Genomic DNA, 18,856 nt, shown 5'->3' on the forward strand with positions numbered 1-18,856 from the left:
TATATATAATGCATTTTATGTTTGGAAAAATATGCACATATATACAGCCATATTGTGTGCATGTGCACATGCATGCATGTAGACATATTTGTCTACCTATCCTGTGCATGTGTATATACATATATGATGTGTGCTTGGAGAGATAGATATATCAATCAATAGATCAATCAATAGATAGATGTATGTATAGTCATGTGCATATGTATATGAGTGAACATGTATGTAATGTGTGTATATGTTCCTATAGTATAAATATCTGTCCATGCAATTACATATGACAATCTAGACACTAGCCACTCTTCACCAAACTTTTGTTTTGTTTTTTTTCCTATGGATAGAGATGTTGAATTCTCACTAATTATAGAGCTCACTTAAGTGGCTCTACAGTGTTCAGGGGCTTGGATGCCATGCTGGTTTCATAGAACATCAAAAAATCTAGAAGATTCTAGCAGAAGCCCCCCTCCCCAAGATATCTCATTTCATATATAGTACATACTAACTTGACTTTAATGTTAGATTTTTAAGGCCCCACTTAAGTCCCATGTCCCCTCAGAAGCCTTCTTCAAATCTCCAGCTGAGGTGGTTCTCTATGATCTCCAAATTCTAATGTTACTTATACTCTGAACCAAAGCACTGAGCCCTTAAGTAGTTACTAATTGTTTCATCAATGTTTGTTTTACCTCTCTTAACTTTGGGCGACAAGAAGGGGTTTGCCAGAACAATATGGTACAATGGGATGATTTTACTCCCTTCTAGCTACTTTGAATTTTGTACCTTTTGATTTCCCTCAGTTACATGCAGCAGCATTTTCTGAAGAAGTTTCTGCAGAAATAAACTAGTGTGATATTGAAGGCCTTTTGGTGTCTCTTTACTGTTTTCTGATACATAATATTGACATGGGTTTTGTATTGCATGCTTCAGATATTAGGTTGTACCTATTCAGGCTTTACCTACTGGATACTGACTCAGGCAAGTTACAAGTCAAATGAGAAACTGAGGCCATGAAAAAACTGAGGGACCTTTGTTTTTTGAATGAGCTTGGGACTAACCATGCAATGTAGGGTTTTATAGCATCCAATCAAGATCATGAGAATCAATGCCTAAAGTCTGTGAGTCAGACTTTCTTGCTCTTCTCTTTTCTCCCTTCACTTCTTTCTCAACCAATTAAAATACACAAAGATTCCAAGTATGCATCTAGTAGTGGAGGTAACATAATACTTTGCTTCTCCACAAAACACTGCCCCCAGAGCCCCTGGAAATAAAGGAAAATGACCCAGGACATCAGAAATATTGCCTTGCCTGGACAATTGGAGTCATCAAGGAAGTCGTCTTGGTGAGCTACTATCCCTCCCTGCCCTACACACACACACACACACACACACACACACACACACACACACACACACCAATTATACTAGACATAGATTTGCAATTTTGCAGCTCTTTTGTCTCTAGCTCTCCTGGGATGGAATACATTTGGATACATAAGGATTGTGTGAAGGCTCTCTCTTTTTCCATTTTGGTATGGCTATTGAATGACCACAGAATTATTCATTTGTAAAGGCCACAAATTTGGGATCTAAAATGGGTAGAAGAACTTAATCAATTCTTCTATTCATTTTGAGGAAAAGTTCTATGATTGCTACTAGAAGTCCCGAATTCACTAACACAGAGGTCTTTGATTTTCTCAATAGCACCTAATTATAGTATACAGAGGCAGAGGGGTTTAATGGATATGATCATGGACTTGAAGTTCAGAGACTTGGATTTTAATTCTCAAACACTTATTAGCAGGATAATGATGAGCTCATCCCTTCATCTCTTTATACATCAGTTGCCTCATTTGTAAAAGGAGAAATTTGGACTCAATGGCCTTGAAAATTCCTTCCAGCTAGAAATTTATTGTCATATGATAAAGTTGAATTCTGGTTTATCATTACAAACTTCAATTGAACCAAGAAGGTTCCATTCATTCCATTCAGGTTCATTTGAACAATGAAGGATTGTGTAGTTTCCTATCCTATTGAAGAGGCATTTTTTTTCTTTTGGTGAGGCAATTGGGGTTAAGTGATTTGCCCAGGGTCACACAGCTAGTAAGTGTTAAGTGTCTGAGGCTGGATTTGGACTCAGGTCCTCCTGAATCCAGGGCCAGTGTTTTGTCCACTGTGCCACCTAGCTGCCCCTGAGGAGGCATTTTTTAAGTCCATCTGACAGCAAACTGTAAAGGAAATAGTCCTATTCTTATCTTACAGAAAGAGAGGGGAAATTAAAACAAAAAGAAAGCTGAATCCTGGTTATACTGTGATGTCAAAGAGTAAAAATAGAGTTTGCCCTACAGAAAAGTCAAGGAATCCCAATATAGAGATTCCCAGAACCTCATTCTCAATACCTACTCATCTGTGGGGCCTCTGGTTAGAGAATCATCAAATGCTAAAGCTGGGGGGGCAGCTAGGTGGTGCAGTGGATAGAGCACCGGCCCTGGATTCAGGAGGACCTGAGTTCAAATCTGGCCTCAGACACTTAACACTTACTATCTGTGTGACTCTGCGCAAGTCACTTAACCCCAATTGCCTCACCAAAAAAAAAAAAAATGCTAAAGCTGGAAATCATTTGGAATCATTAAAGAAGGTTTGTGAATTCTAACCATATTTTAAGGTCCAAGTCAAATACTTTCTTCTCTTTTTTCCCCTTTAATTATCTTTTGTTTTTATTATTATGATGACCTTAATCATTCACAAGAACAAACACTTCAATATACAAAAAAAGTGGCTTATATAAGAAATTATATCTCTGTTGTATATGGTTGGCTTGACTATGCATATGTCTACATAAGTCAAGCCAACTATATATGCATATATATACATATATTCATATATGAATATAAGGAATTTAATGGAGTAGTAACAAAATTGCTCTATTTGTGTCCCTGATGTACTTTTTGGTTTTCATCTGTAAATTTTTTAAGCTTTTATTGATGTTTCTTTTGTGCATATCTATCACTAACTTGCCGCCCCTTCATCTCCCCAGTAGAAGTTTTACCTCGTTACAAATACATAGAGATAGGACAGCTAGGTGGCACTGTGGATAAAGCACCACCCTTGGATTCAGAAGAACCTGAGTTCAAATCCAACCTCAGACACGTGACACTTACTAGCTGTGTAACCCTGGGCAAGTCACTTAACCCTCATTTCCCTGCAAAAAAAAAATAATAATAATTGAGGACAAATTCATAGAGAAAAGCAAAACAAGTCAATACATTAAGTGTGAAGGCACATACCTTATTCCGAATCTCTAATCTACTACCTCTCTGTTAATAGGTGAAGATGTTTTTCATCATTTGTCTTTTGAAGTAACTAGTGTTTGTTTCCTTGATTAGATTTTAGGTTTTTTCTTATTTTTGTCTTTGGCATCATGCAAATTATTCTGCTACTGCTCATTTCACTTCATCATTTCATTATTTCATTCATTTCATTTCATCAGTTCATACAAATCTTTCTAGGTTTCTCTGAATGTCATATTCTTCATTTTTATGATGCAACTATATCTTATTACATTCATACACAATTACTTGGTCATTTATTTATCAATTGCTGGGAAACAATTTGGTGTCCATGTCTTTGCAACTACAAAAAAAAATTGCTACTATAAATATTCTTGTACATATGGACCCTTTCCCTCTATTCTCAATCTCCTCTAGGTATAGGTCTAATGGAAATATATTGGGTCAAAGGATTATAAATCTAGATTCATTCGAGGATTGTTGTACCAGTTGATGGCTCCATCAACTCAGAGTTATCTCTTTCCTCTGAATTCCTATAGCACTCATGTGTTTGGGGTAAGGGAGAAGACAGGGACACTGTGTACAAGTTCTGAAAACACAGGGTTCCCCACTGCATGGAAACACCATCACATACAAACCTATGCATTGGTGGTTTCATTTTAATCATCAGTGCCCACAAGGATGCACATTATAAAGCTGTTACATCCTAGCAAGGGTGGCATTAACCTGCTGCCTTTATACATCCCTGTCCCTGATTCATGGTTGTCTGTTACCCACTGAACATATGTCTAGAGCCTGTATATCCCCAAGAGGATTCAACCAACAAAATAACCGGGGAGAAGAACACAACAGGGACCCATTCAGTCCTTGTGTCTTCAGATACTTCTAGGGGAATATCACTATTCTTTCACTTCAAGATCTCTACTTTAGGATTTAGAGCACCAGAGTTGTTTAAGGAAGTGAAAACAGGCCTGATCTAGACTGTTACTGGTCTCATAGGTTATCACATACATCTCACTAAAAACTCTGTCTGCCCAAGCTTAGGGGACAACATAAGTCCAGCAAAGAATTCCACTGAAGAGGCCCTTTGTCCAATGAGGCATTTTACAAAAAAAAAAAAAAAAAATCCAGGAATATGCAAACTGAAGCCTAATCCAAGCAAACAAAGTTGAACAATATATCCTGCTTAATAATATGCAAACAAGGTAGCACGATGGATAGTATGCCAAGCCTGGAGTCAGGAAGATCTTACTAGCTATGCTGCCCTAGGCAGGGCACACTTGCCTTATCTGCAAAATTGGGATAATAATAGCACCCAACTCCCAGGGTTATCAAATGAGATAAGGATTGTAAAGTGCTTAATGCAGTACTTAACACATAGTAAGTGCTAAATAAATATTAGTTTTTCTCATTGTTGTTGTTATTATTCTATACATAAATTATAGATTAATATAGTCCATATATTAATCTACATATATCTATATATGGGTCTGCCTCTTATAATTACATCACTATATGGTTAAAACTCATAGCTTAGCAAACCTGAAAGAACCCTATGAATACTAACCATTATTATTAATACTAAATGAATGACTATTGTGAGTATCAATAATACCAAATATAATATCCATTCATTTAGACTCTTATATTGCATTCTGATATAGCATGACCTTAACCACTCACTTGGCATTTGTCATACACTGACTACTGTTATTAGTTCTCTTTCTTTGTGTGAATGCCTTTTGCCTCAGTCACCCTGAGGACAGAGACCATGTCTTTTATTTTCCCTTTAACCCTCCCAGTACCTACCACACACCAGGCACAGAGTCAATGACTGACTTTTCTATGTGCTATTTTTCTCTCATTCTAGGAGATTTGTCCTCACCAAACTTCAAGTCATTCCAAGAGCAGCATTCTCCGGATTTGGGGACCTGGAGAAAATGTATGTACCTCGTTAAATTACCCGATTGCTTAAGAAGGCAATACGATGGCTGTTGTCTGGAATGGAGAGACATCTTGAGAGTAGGTCCCTGCTCTATAACCAGGCAGTCAGCCTGGCCTGCTCCCAGAGCAGGTTTTTCATCTAGTTAAAGATCTGTGAGAAATTGAAACAAGAGGAGATAATGCAGTGTTCCCAAACAGAGCTGTCACCAATACATCTGTATTGCTGTAAGAAATAGTGCTGGGATAAGGGGGTTTGGCTGGTACACATTGTCAGCAAAATAAACAAACGCCAGCCTGGTGCAAGTGTAAGCAAAGATGAATTATCTCCAAGTGATGTGCTACCTCCACCATCCCCCACCCCAACTCTGTGAGAGGCCCAGAGGATTGCCACTCTTTTTCTTTAGTCCTCTTTCCAATTTTATTGGACTCAGTTCATAGATTCATAGATTTAGAACTAGAGGGGACCTCAGAGGTCATTGAGTCATTTTACAGAGAAGGAAACTGAGGCTCATAGAGGTTAAGTGACTCACTGATTTTCCCAGAGCTAGGTAGACTAGGTGGGATTTGAACCCAGGTCTTCTTGACCAGCACTTCTGCACTTTCTTAGACGGACTAAGCAAGGTTTCCATGTCATTGCTATCATTCTTGGTGATAGGATTCCCTCAGGAGGAGAGGAAAGGAGCAGACAATAGATATCAAAAAGTCATCATGCTTTCAAGTGTTCTTGTACAAAATGACTAACATGAAAATGTTTTACATAATCATACATGTATAACCCATATCTGATTGCTCAGGGAAGGGGGAGGGGAGGGAGGGAAGGATAAAAATTGGAACTCAAAACTATAAATAAAAATGTTTATTACTTTAAGAAAGTCATCATCTTAGCTTTCTCTGCTGCCCTTCTCTCCATCTGAAAAATTACAGCTCTTAACCTTGGAGCTTTATATATAAGTCTTCCACCTCTTTTCATTGGTTGCATTACCTTTGACCTCCATGTCAGTTGATCAGCCGTTTGGGAGAGAAAGGGAGAAAGGCCACCTTCTGTTTCCAGACATGTTCCACATCCCTCTCCCTGTAATTACATCTTCTCCTTCCTACTATTTTTTCTACTAAGTACCCATCTTTATAGATTCTTAAAGTAGAAAAGGATCTTGTCTCCAAGATGATCTAATTCAACCCTCTGCCTCATTTTGCAGATAGGGAAACCAAGGCCTAATGAGGTGCCTGATTAGCCCAAGGCCATATGACCAAAAGCTAAGCCTCCGATTCAGTTTTTTCATATCCACCTTTAGATACCCAACCATCACAACACAGAGCCTCTTCACTCTTCTGCCTCCAGCATATTCCATTAGTTCTCCCCTAATTTGCTTGTGCCAGCTAAAATCCTTAAATTTCTACACACAGAAAATAACATTGACATCAAGAAAAATGGCTAGCATAGGTCCATCCCAATTTATACCACAGCAGAGGAAAGTGCATCATAATCCTGTCCCCAGTGTTTTCTATCTTTAGTTTAACAGGGCAGAGAATATTTTCTCCTGAAATTTCCTAAAGCTGACAGTATAAATGTGAGTTACATAAACTAAATCCTATGTTTCTACTGACTCCTATTCTCATTTCAAAATATTTCTCCCTATTCTGCCAATATTTCCCCAAAATATCTTTCCCCTCTTAATTAACAGTGTTGAAATGCCCTTGCTGGAAGTGGGGGACTATGGGTGGAGAACATCGCATATAATGTCAGACTTTTTAATATATTAGCTTTGCTAAACTATATCCTTCCTCTTTTTTATTCTTTGTTATAAGGGATGGCTCTCTAGAGGTTGGGTAAGAGACTGGAAAATACATTGGAAATGTAGATTTTTTTAAAAATGTATCAATAACATCTATTTTTTAAAATATGAAGTTTCTCTGCTCCCTTAAAGTGTGAGGCGATATGGTGCCCCAGAAAGAGCTGAGTTTGGAGTCACAGAAACTGATTTCAAATCCTCATTATACCACTTGCTATCTCTGTGACAACAGACAAGTAACTTAATCTTTCTGGGACTCAATTTCCTCATCTGTAGAATGGGGAGGTGGTATAATATGACATCTGAAATCCCTTTTAGCTCTAGATCTCTGATTCCATAGCTAACACCCTTAACTCTGGTAGGGAATAAAGCATAAGAAGGGAGTTTTAAATTGCTTTCTAAAGAGTCTATAAGCAATGTAAATTGAAAATATGCATTTAAATTTGTCCGGTTTACAAATTTGAATTATCACAGATTGGAGTTTATACTGGGTGGGCCACAAATGCAGGATGCAAAACCTGACCATTGTTTCCTGGAATTAGAGAGAATCTATGAAGACAAATATTCTCTTCCCAGATGTTGCCTTCAGGGACTTAAGAAGGTCTGGTACTCAATTTATTCTTAACCTTGAATGGCATAGCTAGTGTAAAGGACTTAAAATGTCATCAAGAACAGTAAGAGATAAAACCAGATTAAATGGAAGAGCACCCATTATTTTTTCTGATAAGGAGGAGAACCGGAGCATCTTATTAGCAGACAAACCTTCTGGGTTATATGTGCTTCTCATTTCATGAAGACTAACCTATTTTGCTGTTCCCCTTATTTTTTTTTTAATAATTATGTGCCTCAGTGCTAGGCTAACTGCTGTTTGGGGAAAAAGACAAATTTCAGAGTTAGAAGGTCACCTAAATCCAACCTATGCATGAGTCATGAATCCCTCCTATGTCATTCCTGACAAATGATCAAAAAGCCTTTGTTTAAAGACCTCTAGTTTGGGGCAATTAGGTGGCATAGTGGATAAAGCAGTGGCCCTGGATTCAGAAGGACCTCAGTTCAAATCCAACTTCAGACACTTGACACTTACTAGCTGTGTGATCCTGGGCAAGTCACTTAATCCTTATTGCTGGCGGGGGTGGGGCAGGGAACTTTTCTAGTGATGAGAACCTCACTATCTCTCAGTAAAAGCAATTATATCATTGGATAACTCTAATGGGAGTTAGGAAATGATGCTTGATACTAAGTCTGCCACTGGGATGTTTGAAAATCTAACTGTGATGTCTAAAAATCCAATATGTGGTCGCCTTAAATTAGAAACTCATAGCACCAGTCTGTGGGGCATTACACATTTATTAAAGTATAATACGGGTTAGTAAAGAGAACGCGTGGAGTTCAGAAGGAAAGATCCTAGTTTCCTGAACCTGCAGCTGCTCCTACCATGCCCTTCAAAAGAAAGAAAGATCCCCATCCTCCTAGAGCAGAAGCTCCCTGTGGGACCGCAAGAGGTGCAGTCCCCACACACAGCTCCAAGCTGATTGGCTGGTAGCATTGATTGACATGACTTACAGGCTGTTCTATGAATAGATGTAACTTCCGGACACTAGTCACATGCATTCTCCTCAGGGTGGCGCTGCCCTGGTTCTCACAATGTCTTTCTCAGCAGGGGGGTGACACTCTGATTCTCACACAATGATCTAGCAGAGACTGTATCATCCTATGCCATTCAGATACCTCATACTCCATCTGCTTCAATAACAACCTTCACTCTCTTACTCTAATAGGCCATGTTACAAAGGAAAAATTCCCCAAAGCAACTACTTTTCTTTGTTTTTCATTAATTAATTTTATTTTCAGATCCGCATTCTCTTCCTTCCATCTCTTCCCCGCCACACACACACACACACACACACACACACACTGAAAAAGTACAACCCATTACCAACATGTATAGTTAAGCAAAGCAAATTTCCTTTTTGGTCACGTCCAAATATAGATGGGATACAGGACTTTAAGTAAGGAAGTTTGAATCCTGACTTACTAGCTGTGTATACCTATAAGTACACTCTCTTCCCTCTTCCCTAAGATAGTTTGTCTCTAGTTTAACAGAGGACAAGGAATAACCATTTTTCCTATTTTTCAGAGTCTGAACAGGGAACTTCTTTGCTTCAAAACTCTCAGTGGACCCCTATTTCCTGTAAGAAAAAATTAAAGCGCTTTATCTTCATGTTTTCTGGCAGTGCTGTAGTAGATAGAGCTCTAGGCCTAAGGTCAAGAAGATCTCAGTTCAAATCTAGCCTCAAACACTTACAGGCTTGGTGACCTTGGTCAAGATACTTAACTTCTGTCTGTCTCAGTTTTCTCAACTGTAAAAGTGGAATAACAGTACCTACCTCATAGCTGGTTGTGAGGATCAAATGAGATATTTGTAAAGCACTCATTACAGTGCCTGGTACATAGTAGCTGCTATTTAAATGCTTATTCCCTTCCCCTTCCTTTCTGACCCATCCTATACATTTCATATTCTCCTACTTGTAGTTTATAATACAATTCTCTGTGGAGGAAGATTAGTGGACAGAACACTGAACTGATAACAGAAAACAGGATTCAAATTTTGTCTTGGGCATTTACATATAGACATGTGTGAGCTCTGGACTGAAAAGAAAGCATGTGACTTTGGTGTCTGGAAGGGACCTTTCTGGGGTTTCAAAGGTCAGATCGGCGTCTGGAAGTTATGTCTAACACCTGTGTGTCTTGTCTATCAAAGTTACCAGCCAATTAGCTTGGAGTTGTGTGTGTGTGGACAGCCCTGTTTCCTGTTTCACAAGGGGCTTCTGGGAGAAGCCATGGAGAAGTGAGGTCTTTCGGTTCTGGACTTGGGCTTGGTATGAGGATGGAGGCTCACTCTTTTGTTTTGTTTTGTTTTTTGGTGCAGGGCAATGAGGGTTAAGTGACTTGCCCAGGGTCACACAGCTAGTAAGTGTCATGTGTCTGAGGCTGGATTTGAACTCAGGTCCTCCTGAATTCAGGACTGGTGCTCTATCCATTGCGCCACCTAGCTGCCCCGAGGCTCACTCTTAGATAGCTAGATGAAAGTTGCTTTCCCACCCCCCTTCACTAACTTCTAATACACTTTAATAAATACTTAAAAGCCTAAACTCTTGTTAAAGTTTCTAATTTAAAGCAATCACTCATTAGATTTTAGACATCACAGCTAGAATTTTACACCTTACACATATCTGTGTGACTGTGAGCAAGTCATTTAATCACTCTAAGCCTCGATCCTATTTTATAAATAGGGATAATAAAAGCACATATAGCAGAGTTATTAAGGATAGGCCTTAGGTGGGTATCTTCTCTACAAGTTATTAACCTTAAAGTGTTAAATAAATAATATGTGGTAGTGGTGGTGGTGGTAGTTGTGGTGGTAGTGGTGGTGGCAGTAGTAGTAAAAGTAGAAATAGTACTAGTATTAGTAGCATCAGAAGCCAGTAGTGGTAGTAGTACTAGTAAAAGTAGAAATAGAAGTACTAGTACTAGTAGCAGTAGCAGCAGTATTAGTAATAGTAGTAGTAAAAGTAGAAATGAAAGTAGTAGTACTAGTAGTAGTAGCAATAGCAACAGTAGCAGCAGCAATAGTATTAGTACTAGTAAAAGTAGAAATAGAAGTACTAGTACTAGTAGCAGTAGCAGCAGTATTAGTAATAGTAGTAGTAAAAGTAGAAATGACAGTAGTAGTACTAGTAGTAGTAGCAATAGCAACAGTAGCATCAGCAATAGTACTAGTACTAGTAAAAGTAGAAATAGAAGTACTAGTACTAGGAGGAGTAGCAGCAGCAGCAGCAGCAGTTGTTGTTGTTGTAGTCCTCGACGTTGTCATCATAGTAGTAGTAAAGTTGCTTAGAGAACTAAGAGGTTAAGTGACTTGCCCAAAGTTATTATTTGTCAAAGGAAGGACCTGGCCCTCTGAGGGAGGTGCCTCTAAGGCCAGCTCTTTTCCGATGTACTTGGCTTGATTTTACCATTACCCCTTGCAACAATGGTCAAATAAGACAATGGATGCAAAGTGTTTTGCAAATCTTAATACTCTATATAAGTGCTGGCTAATATTCCTAAACAAACTGTAGGAAGAGCTATTCTCCTTTTCACTTTCAAATTGGGGACTTCCCCAGTTTGGACTGTCCTTGCCTTCCTCTGAATATTCAGACAGTTCATCTGGTTTCATTTCTCAGAGCTCCTGAGTTTCTCAATTGTTGAGTGTCAATTTCCCATCTGCAAAATGGGAATAATAATACCTAATTCACAAGGCTAACCATAGGGACTAGTCTGAAATGATCAAATCTTAACAATATGCATTGTTCCTAGTAAGGACTTTAAAGAAAGTTTGCCATTGGTTGAATTTGAAGAGAATAATAGCTACCATGTATATAGCACATGCAGAATTCTTTGTATGGGCAATGTCAGTTGATGAAAGGTAGGAAGACCAAGGAGGTCTGAGCTAGTCACATGCAGCACACACCTCCATTAATTTGGTGGATCAGTCCTGCTGTGTCAACATTTATCAAGACTTAACAATGAAAAGGTTGTTTTTTATATGGAGTTAGGGGCCAAGGATCCCCCTATTAGCAATAAAATGATGGCCATGCTTACTTTTCAGGTTGGTTCTGTTACTGCCTCCTTCCTGCTGACAGGGCTTCTCTTTGCAGTGGTTAGAGACTTGGGGGAAAGGGAACATAAAACCCTTTGCAGTGGGAAGTGGCTTTGCAAAGTGCCCTGTAAACTGTTTACATTGTCTTTAATTACTTAGGAGCCATATGTCAGCTTGGTATAAAGTGAGAAGATTACATTGAATGGGGGGGAGATAAGTGACAACATGGTGATTTATCATTAACCAGAAAAATTATATATGGAAATGAGTACAATTTAAAAACACATCGATGGGCTATTATACCACTGGAGGGGGGAAAGAAAGCCAGTTTGTAACAAAATATCTTTGAAAATAGGAATGTGATGAATATGTAAATGAAACCAATCAACATCAGCTGAGATATGGTATATGCAGATGAGGCGGCAGTGAGCCAAAATGTGAAATTGCTCCCAAACCATAAATATGAACCATATAAAATTCATTTGAAATATTCATGATAACATAAGGACAAAAAATATAATCAAGTGATTTATTTGCATATAAAAATGGAACACTCATCTCAATTCCCTCCCCTCCAACACCATCTCTGACTCAATCTCCCCTCCTAGAAGATGATCTGGAAAAAAAAATAGGAGGGAGGGTAAAGAAAGGTATTTATAAGGAAGTAAGTTGATTATTTGGACTGGTGGTTGTTGTTCAGTCATTTTTTTCAGTCGTGTCCCACTCTTCATGATTCTATTTGGGGTTTTCTTGGCAAAGATACTGGAGTGGTTTTCCATTTCCTTCTCCAGCTCATTTTACAAATAAGGAAACCAAGGCAAACAGAGTTAAGTGACTTGCCCAGAGTCACACAGCTAGTAAGAGTCTGAGGCCAGGGGGCAGCTAGGTGGCGCAGTGGATAGAGCACCGGCCCTGGAGTCAGGAGGACCTGAGTTCAAATCCGGCCTCAGACACTTAACACTTACTAGCTGTGTGACCCTGGGCAAGTCACTTAACCCCCATTGCCTCACTAAAAAAAAAAAAAAAAAAGAGTCTAAGGCCAGATTTGATCTCACAAAGATAAATCTTCCTGTCCCCAGGCCCAGCATTTTATTTACTGTACCACCTAGCTTCTGGGACTTGTGATTGGTCCATTTTTAACAAGTTAAACCTCCTCCACGGTACTTTAGTACAGTGTTTCAGAGTTCCTCAAGCAATTTGGACTTCCCCAAACAAAGAATAAATGAGCAGGTCATTGGATAAGAAGGTCAGGTGGCTATTAGAAATTGAATATAGGATGAAATACTTAGAGGTTAAATGTAAAATTTAAAGAAATACTTTCAGATTCTATTTTACCTTTGGAAGGCTTTTAAGTCAGTAATTAGTTGTGTGACCTTGAGAAAGTCAGCTTTCTACGGGTGTCACTTTCTTAATATCCAAAAAGAAGCGGGGTTGGATTTCATAATTTCTCCTTCTTATATTTTATCAGTCATTAGCCAACCTTCTACTCCAACTGTGGGCCGTCTACAAGCTACTCCATATTCCAAGGATGATATGTGTCACCATTCACTCAAAACCACAGCTCATGAGCCTTCACCAATGTTTCTTTCACTTGCTCAGAGGACATGCTAAGTTTTAAAACAAACAAACATTTAACTCAACACCATTGAGAATGATTGATAAGGGAGGATTCTTCCACAGCTTTCCATATGAATAATAGGAAGGGGAACAACAGAATATAGCTAGAGAGAGGACACACATGTAGGGGATACACATGGCTAAGGTGATATGGGAAGAATAGAGATTTGCATAGAGAACATGTGTAGCAGGGGAATCTCATGTTCCTATGGCTGTGTCCCTACTGAAACCTCTCTCTGCTTGCTTACCTGCTGAGATGTTATCTGCTACTCTGTTTAGTCATCAGGTCTTCAGTTATTTTGCTACTACACACTGCTAAAATTCCATGTTGGCTTATTCTCTCCATGGTGCTGACATCTGTTGGTATCACTGCTGGGTTGTTCTTTGCTGAGACCCCACTGCTGGCACCTGCAAGTTCTATGGTAAAATGCAGTTGCCATGTGGCCTCTTCCTTTCATCAGCTAGCTGGGGGAGGGTTCTCAGATCTTTATGCTCATAGTCCCAGGGGTTACCTCAAATCTTTGATTATTGCATCCACAAATATAGCCAGGCTTGGTACAGCCTTTATCCTGCCCTCTCTTCCCCTTCAACCTCCTCTTTGAGTTAGTGTGAGAAAATGTCTTAATTCTCCTGTCAACTCCCATCATGCCTCTGGTCCATGTAAATTATCCTGGAAGCTTCACTTAGAAAAACTGAAAAAGGTTGTCTCAGGTTGACAACTTTAGTTCTGCTTTCCTCCAATAATAAAGTCATTGCTCTCCCTATAATGCTTTGATTTTAGAGACAAAGGAGAAATAGGTCATACTTCTAGAAAGTTAAAAGGAGAGAACTAACATAGGAATGATTTGAATTAAAAGGAAGATGAAGACAGGGGCAGGAGAAATAGACCTATAAGTGGGAACTATGAGGGATGGTTGGTGGGGCATGGGGGAAAGAACTTAGGGTCTATTTTAAGATAAATCTAAAGGTTAGGCATAATAGTCAAGGGCTAGGGGAAAAGGCAAATAGAGGAAGGAGAAAAAATAATTTACCTCCTCAATCCACAGAAATGGGAAGTGGTTCTTGAACGCTTTGGAGACACTGGTGTTTTTGCTAGTTGGAGCATTCTCTCCATTGATGCTGTTTATTCTCCCTCTATGGCTTAGTAGATGTTTCCTATGAATTATTCTGGCCAAAACAAAGGAAAATCTTGGCACCCAACTTTTTGGCCATGGTCTTAGTTGGGTGGACCTTTGGATTACTAACACAATCCATTTCCAGACCTGAAAGACAATGTTAATTCAATGGAAAGATCACTCACTTTGGAGCCCAGAGGGACTGGGTTCAGCTTATTCCTGTGTCACTTCAGGTACCTGTGTGACATTAGACAAATCAATTAATCTCTCTTAAACTCTTCCATGAAAAATGAGGGGATTAGACTAGATGGCTTTTGAGGTTCCTTCCAGATCTGTATCAACGATCCTAAAATGGGGAATCATTTAAAAAGGCATAGTCCTATATTTCTTCTCTCTCAGCCAGACATCTTGAGAAAGATGTCTACACACCTGGTCTCCACTTTATCTCCTCTTACCTTCTTCTAAACCCAGTTCAATTTTGCTTTTGACCTCACCAACTTAAGCATCTCTAAAGTTATGGATGATTTTTTCATTGTTAGTTCTAATGACCTTTCTGTAGCCTTCTGTAATTATCCTTTCCTTCTGTATGTTCTTTCTTCTCTGAGTTTTCCTGACATGGCTCTCTCTTGCCTTTCCTCCTATCTATCTGGCTGCTCTTCCTCAATCTCTTTTTTCCCCCTCAGTCTCTTTACTGGATTATCATTCATGTCATAACCCTATACTAAAGGTGCTCCCCAGAGTTACATCCCAGAAACTTTCTTGCAATTATCATCTCCATGCAGATGAATCTGAGATCCACACATCCAGCCCCATGCTCCCTCTTTTGCTCCAGTCCTATATCACCAACTACCTATTAAAACATTCAAAACTGGATGTCCTATAGATAACTGAAACTCTAATGTTAAAAACAGAACTCATAATCTTCACACACACACACACACACACACACACACACACACACACACACACACACACACACACCCCGCCACCAAACTATGTCTGGCTTGAACTTTCCAATCCCTTAAGTTCACAACTTTGAAATCATAATTGTCTCCCCTCATTTGCCCTAAAACCACAAATCCAAACAGTTACCAAATCTTGTCATGTCTTTCTCTACATTTCCATGATCCCTCATGAATATTCTTTTAACAGTCCAACCAGACACACTAAGTGAAAATAAAAGAGATTTGATTAGAGAATATAGTAAAATAACTGAAAAGAGGTACATTTCCCCACAGCTTTCCACAACATTGATAGGAGAGGGAACATACTGAGAAAGCATATATTGTGGCCCGGGGGCATATATTGAGAAGGTACATAGCCACCATCCTAGCTCAAGCATTCATCAACTTTTGCCTGCACAATAGCAATAGCATCCTAATTGGTTTTTTCTGATTCAAGTGTCTCCCCACTTCATACCACTCTCCACACAGTTGCCAAAGTGATTTTCCTAAAGGATCTGAACCTGGTCTTTGCAACTTAGTAGACTGCAGTGCCTCCCTATTGCCTCTAGGATCAAATTTTAAGTCCTCTCTTTGGCATTAAGCTCTTCACAACCTGGTCCTGCCCTACTTTTCCTGCATTATTATACATTACTTCTTCCTACTTGCTTTATGGACCAGACAAGAAGGTCTTCCTCACACATAATACCATATCCTATGTCTATGCCTTTGCATTGGCTGTCCTTCATGCCCAGAATGCATGTCTTCTTCACTTCTATGTCTTGGAATCACTGATTTTCTTCAAAATTTTGGAGAAATACCACCTACTACCTTCTGATCCCCTGACCCTCATCCTTATTCACCTCCCACCCTTAAGTGGGCCACTTGTTTGTTTTATATGTGCTTATATATATAAGCATGTTGTCTTCCCCCATTAGACTATAAGCTCCTTGGGGGAGAAAATTGACTTTCATTTTTTTTTTTATTTGCCCATGTTCTATCACAATTCCTGACATATAATAGGTAATAAATAAATAATTTTTTATTAATTGATCATTATGGAAAGATAGATTGTAAAAGTATTATTTATATCATATCATAAGATAAGATAATAGAAGAATATTGTATTGACGGTATAATACGCTGCCTGCTAATTCTATGACCTTCTCTGATATGGCTCATGTCCATGTCTTATATGGAAACCTAGACTCTGAGGCCATCTACCTGGATCCATAATCTGTCCCTGCAATAGCATTAACAAATTTCTATTTGTGTATCTATACCCCTGGGATTAACTCATTTCTATCCTTATGAAGTGAATGTCTTTGTCCCAGCAAAAACCATTTGTTAGTTAATATCCAACAAGATGGTAGAGCAAATGATGAATTGATGAAATGTTTCTTTTTTTGGTTAATTTTGTTTTGAAATCACAATTATTTTTCCAAAAAAAAAAATGCCCCAAAGTGCCTACCCTTAAAAAACAGTTAAGCAGGGCAGCTAGGTGGCGCAGTGGATAAAGCACCAGACCTGGATTCAGGAGCGCCTGAGTTCAAATCCAGCCTCAGACACTTGACACTTACTAGCTGTGTGTCCCTGGGCAAGTAACTTAACCCTCATTGGCCCGCAAAAAAAAAAAAAAAAAGTTAAGCAAAACATTTTTTATACAGTGATTACAATGGACAAGGAATGAAACTTTCTATTCTTACGCTTCAGAATTTCTTACCAGAAAAAAAGTGTTTTAACATTAACCATCTAGAACTAAAATTAGTATTGTATTGTATTTCACTTAAATTTTCTCTCTTAATATTTTCTTCATTTGCACCATTGTATTTGACCTAAATTTTATCTCTTAGCATTGTTTTCATTTATACCATCAAAGTCATTAAGTACTTTGTCATCCTTGTCGGTTCATAGATCTTCCCACATTTCCCTTTTTCATTTTCTTGTTCCCAACAATATTCCATTATATTTGCATTTTTGCATAGTCATTCACTAATCTATGGGAACATAGTTTATTTTTGTGACTATAAAAACTATTACTATTAATATTTTGATACATATGAGACCTTCCTTTCTGCCACTAGCCTCCTTGGGGTGTAAAACTGAAAGACCAATACAGTCAAAGTCATGAACAATTTTGTACTTTTTCAAAGTTCCAAATTTTCTGTAATAATTAGACTAACTCACAACTCTGTACAGAACAGTTTACCTGTCCTTTAGTCCCTCTGACACTTAACAATCTTTTTGCCATCTTTGCTGGTTTAAAATAATGCCTGAGTTGTTTTAATTTGCACTTATTTTATGGTTAGTAATTTGGAACTTTTTTCATATTGTTGTTGGTAATTAGCATTTTAATGATTGCATTTCTATTTATCCTTCTGTCTCCAAGGCTAATTGCATGTTTAGGTAAGGACTTCTGCTTTTATTAGAACTGTTAGCAAAGAGAGAAAGGGTGATGTAATGGACTTGGAATGAACAGACACCAGAGTCTAAGTCCACCTCTTGACAATTATGAAATGTATAGCCCTAGACAAGTTGTTTATTCTTTATGAACCTTCATTTCCTAATTTATGAAATAGGGAAAATAATGCCTGAAGGACAAACCTTACAGGACTGTTGCAAGGATATATGAAACAATATGTGTGAATTACTTTGTATCTCAAATGTCAGCTCCATGTCTTTGTGTTAAAACCAGCTTCCTTGTACAGGAAGTAAAATCCCTTTAATAAAGTCTAGGTTGAAGTTAAAGTTGAAGAGGTTTCAACTTTAATGATTATCTTTGGAAATAAAAGACTAAACATACATACTGTGAGGGCCAAAATTTGGTATACGGAGGGTTATTTGGGTGAATCACTTTAATATTGGGGTCCTGGAAATATAAGGGACCTTTTAGGTTCTCCCTCCACTCTGAACTGCCCTTTATAGATAATTCTCCCAGGCCAATAAGAAAGGAGCCTCTAAGCTTTAGTTTACAAAAGGATCAGATTTTATTACTTGGGAATTAATTAAACAACAAAGGTGAAACTAATAAAAATCAAAGATAAGGAAATAGGAAAATAGAAATACAGATAAATATTCTTAATTCTAAACTTAATCTATACAACCCCAGACCATTTCCAATTTAGCTAGTTCAAAGGAATTTAGGGTTTTCCATAATTATTTCCCCCAAACCTGAAAGTCTACAGTTGCTCACACTGCCAGAACAGCTAACACACTACCGCAAGGGGAGTCACCAGACAGAGAGTGAACATACCACCAACACAAGGGCCAAGACTGAAAAGACCGAGTTCCAGAAGATGCCTAGCGTTCCGGAAGCAGCCTGCCTCCCTTCAGGGAGCATTCAATCTCCCCTCCCCCAAAAAGGGAGGTCCTTCAAAAGACACCTATGGAGAGTTCTCCTTCTGACCTCAGTAGCATACATAACCTCGGGGAGGGCCAGGTGTGGCCCCTCCCAAATGATTCAGCTAAAACTGCGATATTAATCTTTATCACAAATAATTTTTACCACAACACAATTCAGAAATTTG

General features: G+C 38.6%; 1 protein-coding gene across 1 annotated transcript in view; it reads left to right on the top strand.

The window, feature by feature from the left end:
• Positions 1-18,856, top strand: part of FSHR (follicle stimulating hormone receptor) — a 263,889-nt gene that overhangs the window by 79,409 nt on the left and 165,624 nt on the right. Inside the window, exon 2 of the mRNA XM_043988973.1 lies at positions 5,151-5,222. Within this exon, the coding sequence (XP_043844908.1) occupies positions 5,151-5,222 (72 nt within the window). The remainder of the gene's footprint in view (positions 1-5,150; positions 5,223-18,856) is intronic.

This window comes from Dromiciops gliroides, chromosome 2 (genome assembly GCF_019393635.1).
Source record: "Dromiciops gliroides isolate mDroGli1 chromosome 2, mDroGli1.pri, whole genome shotgun sequence".
In the NCBI taxonomy this organism is placed as follows: Eukaryota; Metazoa; Chordata; class Mammalia; order Microbiotheria; family Microbiotheriidae; genus Dromiciops; species Dromiciops gliroides.